Source organism: Lemur catta, chromosome 17 (assembly GCF_020740605.2).
Source record: "Lemur catta isolate mLemCat1 chromosome 17, mLemCat1.pri, whole genome shotgun sequence".
Classification (NCBI taxonomy): Eukaryota; Metazoa; Chordata; class Mammalia; order Primates; family Lemuridae; genus Lemur; species Lemur catta.
The window spans coordinates 27,741,661-27,760,515 of NC_059144.1; the positions used below are offsets into that span (position 1 = coordinate 27,741,661).

The 18,855-nt window shown below is 49.8% G+C and overlaps 1 protein-coding gene across 1 annotated transcript; it reads right to left on the bottom strand.

The window, feature by feature from the left end:
- Positions 1-6,067: 6,067 nt before the first annotated feature.
- On the bottom strand, positions 6,068-16,032 carry DDRGK1 (DDRGK domain containing 1). The gene is made up of 9 exons (XM_045528972.1): positions 15,877-16,032; positions 14,525-14,731; positions 13,178-13,290; positions 12,830-12,931; positions 10,438-10,560; positions 10,033-10,071; positions 7,309-7,365; positions 6,740-6,788; positions 6,068-6,369 (listed from the first exon to the last, which is right to left on the bottom strand). The coding sequence occupies exons 1-9, from the start codon at positions 15,965-15,967 to the stop codon at positions 6,203-6,205; spliced, it is 948 nt and encodes a 315-aa protein (XP_045384928.1). The 5' UTR covers positions 15,968-16,032; the 3' UTR covers positions 6,068-6,202.
- Between the last annotated feature and the right edge of the window lie 2,823 nt (positions 16,033-18,855).

Below are 18,855 nucleotides of genomic sequence, written 5' to 3' on the forward strand. Positions count from 1 at the left end.
CACTGTAAACCTCATTGCAAGATATTTAGATGTAAAGTAAAAAGGAGTACAAGTCACCAACCCAAGTGAGCTCTATGTACTCATAGCGACTTGTGAAGCATGTGGGTCCTTCAAGGCCCAAGCAGTATAATAATAAATTGTTGCATCTTGGAAATTATGGCTATGCACAAATCATTAATGAATTTTATAAAAACCATGCAGACACTAAAAAATGTTACCAGATTTAATTTTTGTAGAAGCTGGGGTAAATTTGTCCAGCCAAAAGCCTCTTGGTAAACTTTTTACGTTACCATTGTAGACAGATATGGTGGAGGCTTTTATTACCTGTCCTTGTGTTCTTTACTTGCTATTTGCCAACTTTTCCTCTCCTGCCACCCAGCAGGGACAGTAACTAAGATATAGAAATGAGAATTTCCTGGTGATTATGTTCAACAATTTCTCATCTATGACATTCATATTTGTTATTCTGGTCTATTTTGACATAAGCCAATATGCACAAACTAAAAAGACATCAAGACAACTGCCAAACCAGACATCAAGCATGTGTCCACACTACTATACTGTTATGCAAATTACACAGTGAACTGTGGGGTTTAGCTCAACAACAAAGGACTTTACTTACCTCATTGTTGAGAAATAAAGGAAAATCTCTTAAAGCAACAGAGGCAATGAATGTCAGCTACTCAGTTCTGATACAGTTAGAACATTAATAGTTTTAGTTTTATTCTATTATGGATGTGTTCTTTTGTATCCTATGTTAGAAATGTAAGTTAAATTGTAAAATCATATAAGAAAGTTAAAATGACTAAAACCGGTCAGAGTAAATCCAGGCTATATGCAAAAGGTTATATTTAAATAAGTTTAATGTTACAGTATTGGCATTTGGTTGGTTCTCTTATAAGGTTCCGTTATCCATTTTGCTGTAATGAATAATCAAATAATGTAATAACCAGCCAAAAATTATGTATGGTGTAAGGATAAACCAAGTAAAAATGTTTTTCAATTTCACTACTCTAGTCTAAACTGCTTTTAGGTCAACTCTACAACTATCAAAAGTTATATGTGACATATAACTCTTCACTCAGACAGATACTCATCCTTGGCCCTGTTCTCAATATAAAAGGAACATGACTCCTTAGAATCCTGTTTTTCAAACTGCAGGTCAAGATCTGTTCATAGGTTGTAAAATCAATTTAGTCACTATCAGCAATGAAACAGAGAAGCAAATATCAACAGGCATCAAACCATAAATATCACACTGTGAAATTTTTGCTTCAGTTATCTATATGTATATGTGCACATGTATGCACTGAGTCCTTAGGTAAAACAGATTTCTTACTAAGAGATACTGTCACAGGAGTTTGAATAACACAGCCTTAGTGGAGTAGTTGTCTCCAATCTTGGGGTCAGGGCTTGGGATTAGAGGTGTCCAGGGCATGTACTCATGATGGCTTGAGGGGCACCCTCAAAGAGTCCAGTGAGGGATATGAAAGGAGACGTTGATGGAGTAATGACAATTTGTAGGATACAGTGACTGTAAAAGTTTAACAAATGAGTGCCAGATTCAAAACATTAAACATTCTCTCCCTCCCCCAGCTTGGCTCACCAAATATAGCCCAAATCTCTGGGCTCCGCCTTTCCCAGCCGGGTCCCAGCCTCCTCTCCCACCTTTGTCTTTCATTTGCCCTGGCTTTTCCTTCTCCCACCCAGCACTCCACGTTCCCCTCAAGTAAGCACCGGCCTTTCCATTCTCCATTCCAGATCTCTGCACCTGTCCTCCCCTCAGCCTGAAAGGCCTCTCCTTGTTAGCTGCTGGTCCTTTTCATGCACTCAGGCATTTGGCCACGCACCTGCTAGCTAGGTGATTGGTTCGTCTCCCAGCTAAATTAATACGACTGCACCCACCCCTTTGTGTGGATGGGGCCATGTTTTGCTCCCTGTACTCCCCTGGGGTGCTTAGCACTTCTTGTACTCCACAGGCTCTCCCTAAGTTGTTATTTTTAAAATATACTTGCAATGTGTTTAAATCATTTTCACGCTACAAAGATCCAATAGGCATTCTGCACCAGTGCCACTGTGGTAGCCTGGGAGCGGGGGTCGCTCAATTGCTGGGTGAATGGAGTTACTACTACTGGCTTCAATAGCCAAGCTTTTTTAGCTCCTTTTCTAAGGTTTAGCATGAGCCAAGGATACACAAGGCCATCTAGGACTCATTTGTGTTTAATTTTAAATGTTCTGTAACAGAGAATTTTAAACATATATGAAAATAGATGAGTGTAACCTCCATGTAGCCATTACCTAGTTTCAATAATTTGCAACTCACGGCTAATCTTGTAAATAACCATTTTTTTTTTTTTTTTGAGACAGAGTCTCACTTTGTTGCCCAGGCTAGAGTGAGTGCCGTGGCATCAGCCTAGCTCACAGCAACCTCAGACTCCTGGGCTTAAGCGATCCTACTGCCTCAGCCTCCCGAGTAGCTGGGACTACAGGCATGAGCCACCATGCCCGGCTAATTTTTTTTTGTATATATATTTTTAGTTGGCCAGATAATTTCTTTCTATTTTTAGTAGAGACGGGGTCTCACTCTTGCTCAGGCTGGTCTCGAACTCCTGACCTCGAGCGATCCACCCGCCTCGGCCTCCCAGAGCTAGGATTACAGGCGTGAGCCACCGCGCCCGGCCAATAACCATTTTTGAAAAGACAAATTATATAATATGGCTCTCCAGTCATGGGGCCTGTCAATGACAGGCCTTAAAGGTCCATAAAAAAGAGAAGTTATTGGACTCTACTGGGAACAAGTGGTATCAAAATAGACCTCTAGGCTAGTCTGAATGCAGTGGTGTTTACAACTAATTGATCACAACTAGTTACGGATTCCTTTGTTCCTTTTCCACTCACACTGCTTCACTTGACTAGCCTTAAAATAAAAAAAAAAAAAAAGACCTCTGTTGGGCTGTGCTGTGCAGATAAGGCACTCAGGACAAGCACTGCTTGGAGTTACAAAATCAAAACTCATTTGATTGGTTGGAGCCAACAGTCAGAAGTTCCAAAATCTAACTATGAAAAAGGGACCACCCAATGAGTCAAGGACTCAGGTAGGATGCCAATGAAGTCTTGGGTCCTCAGTTCTGCTCCATCATCCATCATACATATCTACATCTTCAGCCATCTCAGACAGTAACCCTGGTGCTCCAGGATCAGTGAAAACTGTACACTCAGAAAGGAATAAAAATTAAAGTAGAACTGATACACAGGCAAATATAAATCCATGGTACTGAAATGTTTAAAATCAGTTTCAGTGTTACACGTACAGATCAGTAATCATTATAATATTATGTGTGTCTGGTCTACTTCTTAAGGTGTAAAAGCATTTAAAATAGCACTCCTAGCACTCCGGGAAGCCGAGACAGGAGGATTGCTTGAGCTCAGGAGTTGGAGACCAACCTGAGCAAGAGCGAGACCCTGTCTCTACTAAAATTAGAAAAATAGCCAGGTGTGGTGATGTGCTACTCAGGAAGCTGAGGCAGGAGGATCATTTGAGCCCAGGAGTTGGAGGTTGCAGTGAGTTATCATAATGCCACTGCACCACTCTACCTGGGGGACAGAGATTGTCTCAAAAAAAAAAAAAAAAAAAAAAAAAGGAAACCAAACCCCACGTGTCACTCCCCTAACACTTTTTAAAAAGTAAAAAAAAATAATAATTTCACACACTAAATTTGAGGATTTTAATTGAATACTTAGAAGTATTTAACAATTAATGTTTAAATGTTTGAAAAATTATAAGTTGTTAAAACTGTAAGTTTTCATTTATTTTTAATTTATTTTTTTAGAGATGGAATCTCGCTCTGTCACCCAGGCTGTGGCACAATCACAGCTCACTTCAACCTCCAATTCCTCTTGCCTCAGCCTCCCGAATAGCTGGGACTACAGGCATGCACTACTATGCATGACCGAAGTTTTCATTTATTAGTTGTGTACGCAGTTTGTACATATTTAGAAAAATGTTAGCTGTTTACTATTTAATGAACTGTTCATTTGATAAATTTATTAGATTACAGGCCGGGCGCGGTGGCTCACGCTTGTAATCCTAGCACTTGGGAGGCCGAGGCGGGTGGATCGTTTGAGCTCAGGAGTTCGAGACCAGCCTCAGCAAGAGCGAGACCCCGTCTCTACTAAAAATAGAAACAAATTATCTGGCCAACTAAAAATATATATAGAAAAAAAAAAATTAGCCGGGCATGGTGGCGCATGCCTGTAGTCCCAGCTACTCGGGAGGCTGAGGCAGTAGGATCGCTTGAGCCCAGGAGTTTGAGGTTGCTGTGAGCTAGGATGACGCCACGGCACTCACTCTAGCCCAGGCAACAGAGCGAGACTCTGTCTCAAAAAAAAAAAAAAAAAATTTATTAGATTACTAAATAATGCTCAAAGGGTCGTAAGTTTTTTTTTGTCCACATTAAGCCCATGGGACATAAGAATCTTAGGCAGCTTCCAGGATGTGAGCAAGGGATGTGCCTTTCCCCACTCCTGGACGCTGGGCACCATCCTGAGGATGGGATGCTGGTGCTGGGGCTGCCTTAGCCATCTTGCTTTCTGGATGGCAGTGGCAGATGATGGCCAGGAGAAGAGGATGGGAGAGCCCTGGAGCTTCTGCCTTGCTCTGTGAGAGGCCCTTCTCCTGCAGATTTTAATTACGTGCAACCTTACTGTCTGCTTCTCCAGCCCACCCCACCTGCTTCCGATAGCTCTCAACCTTGGCTGCACACTGGGATCTCCTACTGATGCTCCCTGATCCCACCCCCAGATTCTGATTTAACTGGTCCTGAGTGCCACCTGGCTGGCATGAAACTATTGAAAAAAAACTTCCCAGGTGGTTCTATTGAACAACCAGGGCTGAGAACCACTGATCTAACTGTAAGTCATCCCTTCTTTTCCCTTTGTAATTTTGTGTCTACCTCATGCTGTGGTTTTCCAAGTCTGTTTCTTCTCTCTCCTGCTAGACTGTGGGCTCTAGATGGCCTTCCAAATAATGCATGTGGCCCTTCACAGCCCCAAGTGACTCCAGGTACCTGTGGCCCATGCAAATAGCAGAGCCATACCTTACTTGGATTTAGGTTCCACAGTCAACACTTGCAGCACCTAATGAGTCAAAAACACCCTTGACAACTCCTCAGGAAGGCTCTGCCCTGGAGCCCGACGTACCATCTCTCCATCACCATCCACAGAGACAGTTTCCTCCTGGGCCAGAACAGAAAGCTGCCTCCTCCACCAGGCACCAGAGGAAGTAGGAGGTTTATGCTTAGAGGCCACCTTGCATAAAAAAACACACATTTAAACATGTGCCTCACCCTCAGCACAGCAGGATGCTCATGCCATGAACAGCCCACAGGAACCAGAATGACTGACCCTGCAGGAGATACACATCTCCTATCCCACCCACTCCTGAGCATATGGTCCTCACATCCCCCAGTGGGTGGAATCACCCACACCGTCTAAACTTTTTATTTTGTCAAGGACGTAGAGCTGAATTCATGTGATTTACCGTATGAGCAATGTCCTTCCACCGCACACTCATATCCAGCTCAAGCAGGTCCTCCCCTTCCTCCCACCTGCCCTGCAGGTGGCGGCCCAGCCTCTCTTCTTCACTGACCTCCCTGCCCTCCCCCTCAAAGGCTGATGCTCCCTAGGACTCTACCCTTGGCACATCTCATTAACTCTCCTCCCTGGGGCTCTGAGCCCCACTTAGGGCTCCTAAATCTGTATAAGATTGTGAGACCTCCCTCCCCAGTTAAGAGAGATGTGGCCTAAGAGGTTTCCCCACTTTTGCTCTAAGGTGGAGCAGGAAAGAGAAAGATGTCACCTATGCCTCAGGGGCTGGGCTTGCATGGCCCAAAGGAACACAGTAAGTACGCAATGGGGTTTTTCTTTTGAATGAATGATTACATGATAGGAATGGGACTTCCACCAGCTTCCTACAGACCCTCCCTACCTCTCAGATATATACTAAGGCCTAAATTTCACCTGCTTATCTGGGATGCCAGGCCTTCTGCCACACCAAGCCACACCAAGCTCAGCAGTGCTCACAGGCCTTTAATCTACAACTGCCTGGCCACACTCCACCACTGCCCCAGGAAGGTGGGGAGGGGTGAAGATGTATGGCCAGGTAAGCCGCATCAGCTCTGAGTCCAAGAGGGAAGGGTTGGGGTCAGGCTGGAGCCTGGGCAGGGGGCTCCCGGCCCCAGGCGATGAGGGAGTTGCTGGCCTGGGCAAGCTCGGCGATGGACACCCGGCCCCGCTGTCGGATGAAGTTGGCCACAGCAGCCAGTTCCTCTGGGGTTATATAGATGAACTTGCCCCGGTCGTCAATCACACCTGTAGGGACATGCGGATTGTGGGGCTGGGTCCTTCTGGGCCCTCCCCACCTGGCCTGAGAATGCCCACTCACTCCTTCACAACAGGTACAGAACCCTCCAAGTCTCCTGCCTGCCTGGTCTTTCCTGGCTGCATCCAATCCAGGCTGGAAGAGTCAAATCAGGCATCCCTGCTTGTCCTCCTCATCTCACAGCCATCCCCAGGCCTCAGCATGCCCTCCTTGTAACTGCGTCCAACTGCTTAGTAGCCCTTGTCACATACTCCTTCCCCCACCCGGGATGGTCATCCCACTTCTGCAACAAGTCCCTGCAGCCCCTTATGGCCAGACAGTCCCCAAGGCCAGGGCCTGCAGGGATTCTCATCCTCTCACCTGTTAGAGTCCCCTCAGCCAGCAGGTCCTGGATGCGGTTTATGGTGTCCTATGAGGAGAACACTTCTCAGAGCAAGGATAGGCACTATAGTCCCTAGAAAAAACACCTGCAACCTGCCTTCCACTACAGCCAAGGCTCCTCCTCTCCCTCTCTCGGCTGCCCCTCAGTGTGACTCTGTGCTCCTCTGAAGGGCTCTGGGGAGACGGGGCTCTGGTTCTGAGCCAACAGAGGCCCTCTTCCAGTTAGGAGAGCAGTAGTGACATTTGGCCGAACAGGTTGGTGCAATCTGTTTGCAAGAGTTGTCAAGGTAACTGAATTTGGGCTGCTTTGGTCACAGGGATTGGTAGAGTGATGGGGTTTGGATTTTTTTTTTCTTTCCTGCCTGTTCTTCCATCTAGTAAAAATGCAGGATTCCTAGGGTGCCAAGAGATTCCTTCATGCTACACACTCTTGGTTGGGGGCAGTGTGGGGGGTGCATCCAAATTCTACCTTTAGGACAAGCCCCCTCTCCTAGCTGCACAGACCCCTTGGCCACACTACACATAGCAGGCCACCTTCCAGGACTTACCTGAGTCCTCAGGCCCACCTGGGAAGCCAGATCTTCCAAGAGCACAACCTTGGACTGCTAAAGGAGAGGGAGAGAAGGGGACAAAGGCTGAGCTTGGGCAAATCCCTCTCAGCATGGGTTCCCTCCAATGTTTGCACTCTGATCTGATCTGTTCTGGGTGGCTGGATAAACACTGTGCACACTCCTATGGGACAGCCTTTCTCCCCTGACACACAGACACGCACACTTCCACAACCACCCACATAGAGAGACACAAACATTCATAAAGTCTCTCATTCCCCTGCTTTTGAGGAGGGATCTACCCAGAACAACCACTGCCCTCCCAGGCCCTGTCCTGGACTCCAAGACAGACAGATATGTGGATCGGAGCACAGCTGCCACCGTTCTCTCCATCCAGCCGTATCTTTGTAATATCATGAACAAGTTGGAAGGGGAGGCACCACAGACAGGGAGGGAGGAGGTGACAGTCAACAAAAGCTATTTTTAAAAACCGTCACCAGGACTCATGTCTGCTGAGGACCAGGACAAGGCACTGAGGTGTGGGGGACACGTGGTAAATGAGCTCAGTGTGGCTTTGAGATGGGCGAGTACATGCACAAGGAGAGAGCAGATAAAAGGCCCCACGAGCCCGGGGCTCTCGGGAGAGGCAGGGAGGCCCACTCCTGCCTCACTCACCTTTGCTCACTGCCCCCTCGGCCTGCTCACCCACAGCCCAACACGTCCACACTTCTTTTCACCCATTCTCTTCCCACCGTCTGAGGCACTGAGCCCACCCTAAAGATGACTGTCACTAACATTGCGGAGTGCTTTTCACAGTAGGTGTGTTCCATGCTCCACAAGCTGCCCTCACAGCCTCAGTAGAAACTTAGTTCCCAGGGGTGCAGCCAAGGGTCCATGGCTGGATCTACACAGGCATCTGCCCGGACTCCCTACCCAGACAGCATGTGACTTGAGAAAAGGCGATCTCTTGCATTTCTGTGAATCCTCCACAGCAAATGAGCTGGGGGAGGACTGACACGGTGACACCTCCCCGGCTGCAGATGGGCATGTGACCTGTTTGAAATACCAAACTGTATGTGCAAGCAGGGAGGCGAGTGAGAGGCAGTTGGGCCACGGGGGTGGGCAAGTACAAGGTGACCTGGCCAGCTGGACTTTACCTACAAAACAGGGAACAGGCACTGGGCTCTCAGTACAGCTGGGAGCAGGAACATAAAGTCTCCCCAGGTGGGCCCTGAGGACCTGGCCTGAGGTACTGCTGGGACCAAAAGTACGTTTGAAAAAAACCAAACAAGCAGGCGTGGCGTGGTGGCGTGCACCTGTAGTACCTGCTACTAGAGAGGCTGAGGCAGGCGGATGGCTTGAGCCCAGCCAATGGTCAGATAGGAGAGAAGACCGACATGATCAAGCTATCCCCACACCTCACATAAACTACGCAGAAATGTTCTCCAGTTCTGAATTCTTAAATCAAATGGGCCTGGAGTGAGGAGGATAGTGGGTGGATCAAATTTCAGAACTCCTTCTCCCTGCAAGATAGCAGCTCCAGGAGAATCAGCCAACACAGGCTGGAAAAACTTCTGAGCTCCTAAAGAGTTTAAAGAACTCCCAGAGAACGGGAACTCCAGGGAGCCACTGAAAGGCCTTGGGAGCCTTTCCACCACTCTCGGCAGAGAAGAGGGGGACGCTGAAGCTGACCCTCTCCTCTAAATCCGCCTGGGAAGGCTTCCTGGAGAGGGACTTCGAAACTATGTTGCTGCCTACTGGGTAGGTGCAGACAGCAAGTTCCAAACAGGAGCAGGAAAGCGGAGCGCTATCCCGCCCTGGCTGCAGTACCTGCAAGTGTGCCAGGGTGGAGAAAGGGCTCCACCAGAGGGGAATGCTCTCAGCCTGAGCGGACAGGATCCTCTCGGAGCTGTCCAAGTTTTTCCCTCTTAGGAACCCCCAGGTCCCAGGCTGTGAGGCCAGCCCCTCACTCCTGCGATGCGTCTAAACCCCGCTCTCTTTCGGGAGAGGTGGGCGGAGGATTATGCAAGCCCTGGCTCCTTGGCAGCCCCTAGCAGCACCCCCACTGCCGCCCCCGCTCCCTCTGCACTCCTTCCCTCAGCCGCCTCTGCACCTCTGAGCTGCACTTGAAAACCTCTCCCCTCACCGCATCCTTTGTGGGAGAGAAGTTGCTTAGCAGCAAAGCAGAGCAGGACGTGCTTATGCAACCGGAACAGCACGGGGCGGCCTGTGCAGTGCCTGCAGATGGAGGGGACACACTGCAGCCCCGTCCCAGATTCCAAAGGGAACACCATCCTGTTCCCCATGGAAGGGTCCCACTCAAGAGTACATGGCAGAGGACGCCTGCTTCAACTCCGTGGAGCCTCAGTGTGACAGAACTGACAGAAAACACACATGGAGAGACTTGAAAACACAGTGACTCACTGAGCGTGGGGTCTGAAGAGCAGGGAAACTGTCAAGCCCTGAGTGTGAGGAAGCGATCAAAGGCTCAAGCCTCCCACACAGACCCAGGTCCTTCTCCACCTTCAGGGTCAGAGAAGGGACTCTCCTGGCCAGGATACCAGCAGTTCGGCCCCTCTGGGCTCCCTTGCACGCTCCTGCACAGGTTTGAGTGAACTGTTTGCAGCCCCCGCTAGGGTCTGCCCCCTAGGCCCTGAGGAGGTGACACGACATGTACACACGAGGCAGGTAGCTGACAGCCTGCTTTGTTCTGCAGCTTCTTACCTTGATGTAGTTGATGAACTCTGTCAGGAAGCTGTGGGACTAGAGGAGCAGAGAAATAGGGTGAGTGTCCCCCTGGCAGGGGCTGCAGGGGTCTGTGCCTACCCACATGACTGTGCATCCACCACCTGTTCACCTGAGGGCGCGTGCCTGTGTGTCCGCCCAACCACCCGCACGTGCCACCTGCCCACCTGCCTGCATGAGCAGCAGAGCCACCCAGGGTGAGGGTTTCGGGGCACCATCTTCTGCTGAAGACAAAGTCTCTCTGGCCACTAAAGCCTGCGGTACTGGCAGCCACCTGCCTCTCACTGCCCTGCCAGGGGTGTCTAGGATGGGGTGGCTGGCCTTGGGTCCAGCACAGGCTGTCCTGATGAGTGCAGGGGGGTTTCCCAGGGGTGGCAGACCCACCTGCTCCTCAGTCATGGTCTCGCCCACACCCTCCTCCTCCACCACGAAGGCTTCCTTCAGCTTCAGGTACTCCTCGTGCTCCCGCTGGGCCTCCTCCTCCCGGGCCTTCCTCTCCTCCTCCTCCTGTGGATGCAGAGGAGGGAAGAGTTGGGGACTGGGGGCAGATGCCCAACCCATCCCTGTTCTGGTCGCTGCTGCCCCCACAGGGCACAAGAATATATAGCCCCGCCCTTTCTCAGGGACAGGGCTCCTTGAAGACCCCATCCCCTCTCCCCCCAGCTACATAACTAGCAGATGCCCCTCTTGTCCTCAGCCCCAGTCACCACCCAGACAAATGCTGCTCAACCCCTCCCCCTGCCCTCCATGCTCAGGGGGTCTACTTAGTAAAATCTCTTGAACTTTGCCATGACCCCACGCCACCATGCCCTCCAGTCACCCCCACCCTCTCCCTACACTGTCACATCCAAATTTCATGAACAAACACCTAATTCACTCAACCATCCCCCTCCAATCTGTCTTCTGTGTACACAGCTCCACTAAAACAACTCCTGCCATAGTCTCACGTCCTCCACTCACCAGATCCCAAGGACAACCTTCAGGCCTCATATCCATCCCTGTCCTCTCAGTGGTGCTGGGACACAGCTGACCATCCTTTTCTCCTGCCTTGGCTCCAGGGCCACCTTCTGGATTTCTTCCTGCTCCTCGGCCATTCTTGCCTCTGTCATTCAGCCCTGTCCCTTCTCTCTCCTCCACTCTCTCTAGGCCACCTCGCCCATGCCCACAGCATCAACGTTTTCCTTGCCAATGACTGCCACAGTTGTATCTCTACCCAAATCTCCCTTCCCGAACACACAACTGCCCACGTGACACACTTACTGGGCCATCTCACAGGCATCAGACAAACCCTGTGATCTACTCCCCCCATGTCTGGTCATCCTCCTGGGTCCCTGACTCAGTGAATCACGTAGCCATCCGGCCAGTGGCCCTGGTCAGAAATGAGGTCCCATTGACCACTTCTTTCTCTAACTTCCGGAAAACGCCCTGGTCTGTCCATGTTGCTCCATTATCACCACCACCACCTAGTGCAATAGCCTCTCTCAACTGAACCCATTTTTCAGAGTACTAAGAAAAATCTTTTTAAAAACATGAAGCTCTGGGAGGCAGAGGCAAGAGAACTGCTTGAGGCCAGGAGTTCAAGACCAGCCTGAGCAAGAGCGAGACCCAAGCTCTACAAAAAATAGAAAAATTAGTCAGGCATGGTGGCGCATGCCTGTAGTCCCAGCTACTCCTCAGGAGGCTGAGGCAAGAGGATCGCTTAAGCCCAGGAATTTGAGGTTGCTGTGAGCTAGGCTGACACCACAGCACTCTAGTTCAGGCAACAGAGCAAGACTGTCTCAAAAAAAGAAAAAAAAAAAACTATCAAGATCATCAAAAACAGGAAAGTATAAGAAACTGTCATGACCCAGAAGAAAAGAGCCTTAGAAGACATGACAACTAAACATAACATGGTATTCCGAATGGGACCCCGGAAAACAAAACGGATAACAGATACTAGGGAAAAGCTAATAAAATCTGAACAACATGTAGAGTTTAGTTAATGATAACATGTCAATATTATTTGTGAGAAATGTACCACAGTAGGGAAAGATGTTAAGGACAGGGGAAACTGGGTACAGAGGAGAAGAGCCAGGATATTTAAGATGTATTAAGATCGATATTCAGAAAAGTAAAAAACCCTCTCTGCGAATGCCTCCCTGCCACTGTGCTCTGGCCCACCTGCTACAGCACCCACAGACAAATTTCCCGCCATCCAGGGTCCTAGAACAACAGGACAGTCAGAGGCCACAGGTCCCCCCAGCTGGGGTAGGCCTTGCTCTTACCCTACACACCCCACATCTTTGTGCTATTCCCTTTCTTGGGTCCGGTTCTCAGACCAAAGGAAGTATCTGGCAAATAAACATTCATTAACCACCTTTACTGAAATGACCCCTACTTCCTGAGCACCTCATCCATGCCAGGCCCTCAGCGGATCCACCACCTCTTACAATGACCTTTAACAGACTCAAGGCCTTCAGGACCAGAGCCCCCTCACATCTCTGCCCTCCCCACCTCCTCTCCTGGCTCACTCTGCCCAGCCACCCCGACCACACCAGTGTCTTTCACATGCTGCAGGCACACTTGATGGTCATGTGCACAGGAATCCCCACCTCAGGCTCTACTTTTCAGCAGTAGCTTTCACAGGCTATGTCTAGAGCCCAGGGACCAAATAAACCAGGGCCTGCCTTATGCCTGGTCTGTGGCCCACGTTCAAGGTTGGAAGTATTGGGGAGCTGCATGGGAAGCAAGGCTGCCTGGTCAGGGGTTAGAGGTCAGGGTCAGGGGTCGGCCTCACCTTCTGCTCCTTCTCCAGGCGAAGCCGCTCCTCCTCCTTCTTCCACTCTGCCTCACGCTGGGACTCCAGGCGTTTCCGCTCCTCACGTTCAGCCTCCTCTGCCTGGAGAGAGGCCTCAATGGGGCAAATTCCCGACACCCAGCTAGAGTGTGCCACCTCCCAGACAGGCCAGGGAAGGCAATGCCTGGGCCAGGGCACAGGCCAAGGCTGCAGGTGACAGCCAGGCAAGCAGCAAACACCAGCCCAGAGGGCAAGGAGCTGGTGTTTGCTGCTTGGGGAGAGTCTGCCTTAGCAAGCAGGGAAGGCAAGGCTCTTTTTCCAGAGCTGCACCCCATCCCTCCTGCTTGCCTCGCGCTGAGCTTTTCGAGCCTGTTTCTCCTCCAGCTTCCGTAGTTTCTTGGCTCCAATTTTCCCTGACAGGTGAGTTTCTACTGGCTTCTCGATGCCTTCTTCCTCCTGGGCTGGGTATGGTCAAAGAAAGATAGTTCAGGTCCTGGCCAGAGAGGACGGTGACAATGGATCTGCCCTCATCCCTCTCCTCACAGGGGGATGCCCTTCCACCCATCTGCATATGTCACTAGCCCAGCTCTGTCCTCCATAGGCATCTACCATGAATGCACGTGTGTGTCCATGTGTATGTGAGTGCACGTGTGTGTTGAGGGTGGGAGAGGGGTGAGGGGACCATGGGGCAACGGGACAGAAGAGAATTTCAGATACTGCAGAGCTGTAAAGAGGGAGGTGCCAGGTTCTAACATCCAAGTGTCTGACGATCACAGGCAGGACTGTCTGGGCTTGCGGAGTTCTCTGGTTTCTGTCTCTGTGCCAAATCTCCAGGGAAGGAGAGCTCCCTGGGGAAATTTATCCCAGCCTCAAATCTGAAACCCTCCTTCCTATAATCAGGAGTTGCTGAGGGTTCTGGGCTTAGCCCTTGGCCAGGATTATCCCTTTGTCCCACCAAAGCCAGGCCAAATAGACAGCTCCAACTAGAGGACTATCCCAGGGCCAGCTGAAAGTTAAAGACCACTGATGTCTGAGCAAAAAATGGTGTTTGAACCCAAGTCTGAGACAGGTGGGATGGCACAACAGAGGGCCTCTTTTTGAGCCAAAGGGGCTACTCCCCAAGGGTACAAGGCAAAAGCCCCAGATGCCCCCTCCTCGGGCTCAAGTCAGCCATCAAATACTGGAGAAAAGGCATTCTTTCCCAAAATTCTGAGGGCTCTGTTGGTCTCCCAGCACCAGGGATATGGAGGCCTCTGTGTCAGCAGAATATCTCTATACCCAAACCATTCTTCTGGGGTTACAGGTGACCTCACTCCAGGAACTGGAGAGGCACTCTGCCTCTAGGGTGAGGTCCTCAGGGAATGAGTTTGCCCATACCAAGAAAGGATACTGGAATATAAGGGATAGTCTGAGAATATTCTGAATCAATCTGAAGACCTCTCCCCTCTTACTTGGACACTGAGAGCAAAAATGAAGAAAGAGCGGGTTGACCCAGTGGAACAGGGGTCAGGACCCAGAACTATTGGCCCCCAGGACCAAAGGCCAGGTCCCAAGTCTGTCTCTGTTCCACCTGTGGCTCCCAGATGTCTCTCCCACACTGGGGCTTCATACCCTACTCCCTCACTTAGGTTTGCAGACCCCATTATCCTCCCCTCTAATCCAGCCCCCTTTCCTACCAGGCTGGGCCCCTCTCACCTGGGATGACAGCTTCATCCTCGTTGTCATCCACTTCTGCCCAGGCCATTCGCTGGGCTCGACGCTGGGCCTGTAGGCGGCTGCCTAGGTCCCTCCGGCGCCGGGGCCTGCCTCCAGCTCTCTGCTCTTCAGCCTCCAGGGGCCAAGGCTGGGCCACCTGGCCTGCTACTACTGGCTCTTCCTCATTGTGCAGTGGCTCTTGGCCAGCTGTAGGGAAGAGAGGAATGATGATGCTCCCAGGCAGCCCAGCCTGCCAGATGGCAGGGGGTGCAGCAACCGGGAAGGCTCACCCTCCTCTGCTCAGTCTCCTTCCAGGCTCCTGCTGCCCATAACAAAGCCCCAGCTTCTCAGTCTGACAGGCAAGGCCTTTGCAACCAGCCCCACGCCTTGGTCCCATGCAACAAGCTCACCCCTTTTCTCCTGCCTGTGTTGATACTTTTCTCTCCCTGCAAGGCCCAATCTTTCCAGGTGGCCTCTCAGGAGATTCCCACCCTGCCATCTCCAGGTCTCACCAAATGCCCACTGCAGGACTACGTTTATTTCTTGCCTAACACCATCTGGCACCCCAACCAGAATACACTTCTCAGACAGGGACTGAGTCTCCTCACCTAGGAAGCTTTGTTGGCTTTCTGCCTTACCTCAGTTTCTCTCTCCCTGCCCTCGGAGCATGCAGGTGCTCTGAAGCAGCTTGTGGGCCCAGGGAAGGGGAGATACACATACACAAAACCATTTGCTGACAGGAAATGTGGGGGGAGGGTATGACAAATGTATTTGTTCTGTGCCGTGGCCAATGATCCATGATGGGGTGCAGAACAGGGAGGGAGGCCAAGGCAGCATGGGCGCTCTCCTTGGAGAGGAGGAGGAGCACTTCAGCGAATTTCCTGGAGCCGCCTTACGCTTCCTCCACCTTGTGGCAGGTAAAAAACACTCGGATGTCTGCCCCAGGGCACCCGCTCTGGAGCCAGTCCGGGGAGGCTGGGAAACCCCTGCGGCCTCCCTAATGCGCGCGTTAGGAGATGGCCCAGGGGCCTGACCCCTCTGGGTCTGGGGGTGTGGAGGGCCCAGGGGCGAGAAGAGGGATGGGGCGAGGCTCGCGCTTGGGGCCAGAAAAAATGTGTAGGGGCGCTGCTACCCGGTTCGCAAGCAGGGTTCTAGCACTGCGAAAGCCCCAGCAGTCCCCCGTTCCGCGCACAAACGCGCATGCGCGCGGCCTGCCTGACGCATGCCCACATCTTCGGCAGCCGGCCCTGGCACGCCAGCGCATGCGCATGAGCCACGGCACGACGGCCTACAAAGGCGCAGAAGGCCGGAGAACCTGGCCTCACCGGGCCTGGCGCGGCGGCATCTCCTACCTGCTGCCGCCCGGCTCCGGCTGCAAGTCAGGAAGATGATAAAGCCGACAAGCAGAGCCGCCGCCACCAAGTACACCACGGGCGCCACCATGACGACGGCCTCCCCGCGGAACTACCGCGTCCACCCTGAGGCCCCTGAGTGCACAAGCCCCTCCCACCGCCCCAAAGCCCCTCCCTTTCCCCACCCTAGACTCCGCCCACTGCTCGGGTCCCGCCCAGGCCTCACACTTCGCTCAGAGGCCTTGATTTTTTACTTTAAAAAGAAGTGTTGGCCGGGCGGGGTTGCTTACGCCTGTGATCACAGCGCTTTGGAAGGCCGAGGCGGAGGATCTCTTGAGGCCGGTTCCCAATCAGCCTAGGCAACATAGCGAGACCCTACCTCTACCAAAAAAACTTAAGAAATTAGCCGGGGTGGGGAGGTGGGGGAGGTCGTGACCTGCACCTGTAGTCCTGGCTACTCAGGAGTCTGAAGCAGGAGGATCGCTTGAGCCCAGGAGTTCTCAACTGCAGTGGCCGGTGATTGCACTACTGCATTCTAGCCTGGGCGACAGAGTGAGACCCTGTCTCTAAAAAATAAATACATAAAACGAAGCTTTTGGGGTGTGAAAAACCCATAATGTTAAGAGGAAATTATTGCACACTGTTATGTGCAGTAGACAACATCTATGTATGTTTTAAAATCACCAACCAAGGCCAGGTGTGGTGTCTCACTCTGGGAGGCTTAGGTGAGAAGATCATTTGAGGTCAGGAGTTCGAGACCAGCCTCAGCAAGAGCAAGACCCCCGTCTCTACTAAAAAAAAAAATACAAAGAAATTAGCTGGGTAACTAAAAATATAAAAAAATTAGCCAGGCTGTGGTGCACACCTGTAGTCCCAGCTACTTAGGAGGCTGAGGCAGGAGGATTGCTTGAGCCCAGGAGTTTGAGGTTGCTGTGAGCTAGGCTGACGCCATGGCACTCTAGCCCGGGCAACAGAGTGAGACTCTGTCTCAAAAAAAAAAAATATATATATATATATATATATATACATATACACACATATATATATGTATATATATATATATATATATACAGAAAAAATTAGCTGGGCATGGTGGCGGATGCCTGTAGTCTCAGCTACTCGGGAGGCTGAGACAGGAGGATTGCTTGAGCCCAGGAGTTTCAGGTTGCTGGGAGCTAGGCTGACGCCACGGCACTCGCCTGGGCAACAGAGTGAGACTCTGTCCCCTCCCCCCCAAAAAAAGGAGTCGAGCAGAATGGGAATATTTTAATTTTTTTTATTTTAAAATTTAAAAAAAAGTTCCACTCTTTTACATTGAATTCCTTAATCTTTTGGGTATTAGTTACACACATGTGTACATGTCTGTGTATCTATATATTACATATATGGCTATACATATATTTGTATATTGTCTATATGGTACCAAATTAACTTAAAGATAAATGAGTACTCGTAAATTAAATAAACAAGCCCAAATATTTTTTCAAATTCATGTGACTTGAATGAGTCTTTTGGCAAATAAGACTTCATTCAATATTGTTGGTTTAATAAAAATAACTATGTCTTCTGAGTTATCAGCAAAATTGTATATGTATTTAACTTTAAGGTTCTTGCTTTTATGATACTTGCCTAACATACAGCAATATAAAAATAGTTAGTATAAAATTTAACTTGAGATGATGGCTAGATTTGTCTATGGTCTAATAAAATTTTTCAAACATAATTGTTAAATTTTTTTTTAATATATCATTTTTTCTATTTCTTAGTAGAGACGGGGTCTGAGGTCTCGCCCTTGCTCAGGCTGGTCTTGAACTCCTGACCTCAAGTGATCCTCCCACCTTGGCCTCCCAGAGTGCTAGGATTACGAGCATAAGCCACCACACACAGCCAATATTTTTCTCTTACTAAGACAAAAGAAAGCAAAAAAAAAAGAAATAAAACAATATGAAAAGAGAATCTTACTATGATTTTCTTCTTTATAACAAACCATACAAAGAGAGATAAGAAAAACAAAGGCCATCCTTGGAAAGCTAAAGGTCAATAATCAAATAGATACCTAAGACAAATCTGTAAGAGTCACAAATTTAAGGAATTAATTGTTTTGTTTCCCTTTTTTTATTTGATCCTGAAATTTTAGAAGAAAAAAAATTTTAGTAAATGTTTTTCTCCTGCCAATCTGAACCTGAGAAGGAAGGTACAAGAAAACATTTTGTTGTTGTTGTTGTTGAGACAGAGTCTCGCTCTGTTACCTGGGCTAGAGTGCTGTGGCGTCAGCCTAGCTCACAACAACCTCAAACTCCCGGGCTCAGGCAATCCTCCTGCCTCAGCCTCCCAAGTAGCTGGGACTACAGGCATGTGCCACCATGCCCGAATAATTTTCTCTATGTATATTTTTAGTTGTCCAGATAACTTCTTTCTATTTTTAGTAGAGATGGGGTCTCACTCTTGCTCAGGCTGGTCTCAAACTCCTGAGCTCAAACAATCCGCCTGCCTTGGCCTCCCAGAGTGCTAGGATTACAGGCGTGAGCCACCCACCGCGCCCAGCCTAAGAAAACATTTTTACCTTCCTCTCTCAACCAGGTTCCATAGACAGAAGTCTGGGAGAAGTTGAGTTTCATGAGTTTTCCTGCTGGCTTCTGCCAGTTCTCCCAGGATTCCACCTGTAGATCCCACAGTGAGTGGAGTGTCTCTGTTGGTCACATTTGGGTTGCCCAATTGTAGGGGAGAAGGCATAATTCCTTTTTTTCCTCTTTTTTAGGTTCTTAGTTGAGACACTCTCCTGAAAAGAAAAGTCAAATTAATTTAAAAAAAAAACCAAGCAGACGTTTATTAACACATGCTGTACACATCACTCAGGAGAGGCCTCAGTTCAAAAGTATTTGTCTCTCAAGGCAGTGGCTTCCTTAGAAGACGTGCTTAAATAGTATTTTAACAAAGAGCCATAAATACTATACAGTGACAAGGCAGTGAGCCCTACAT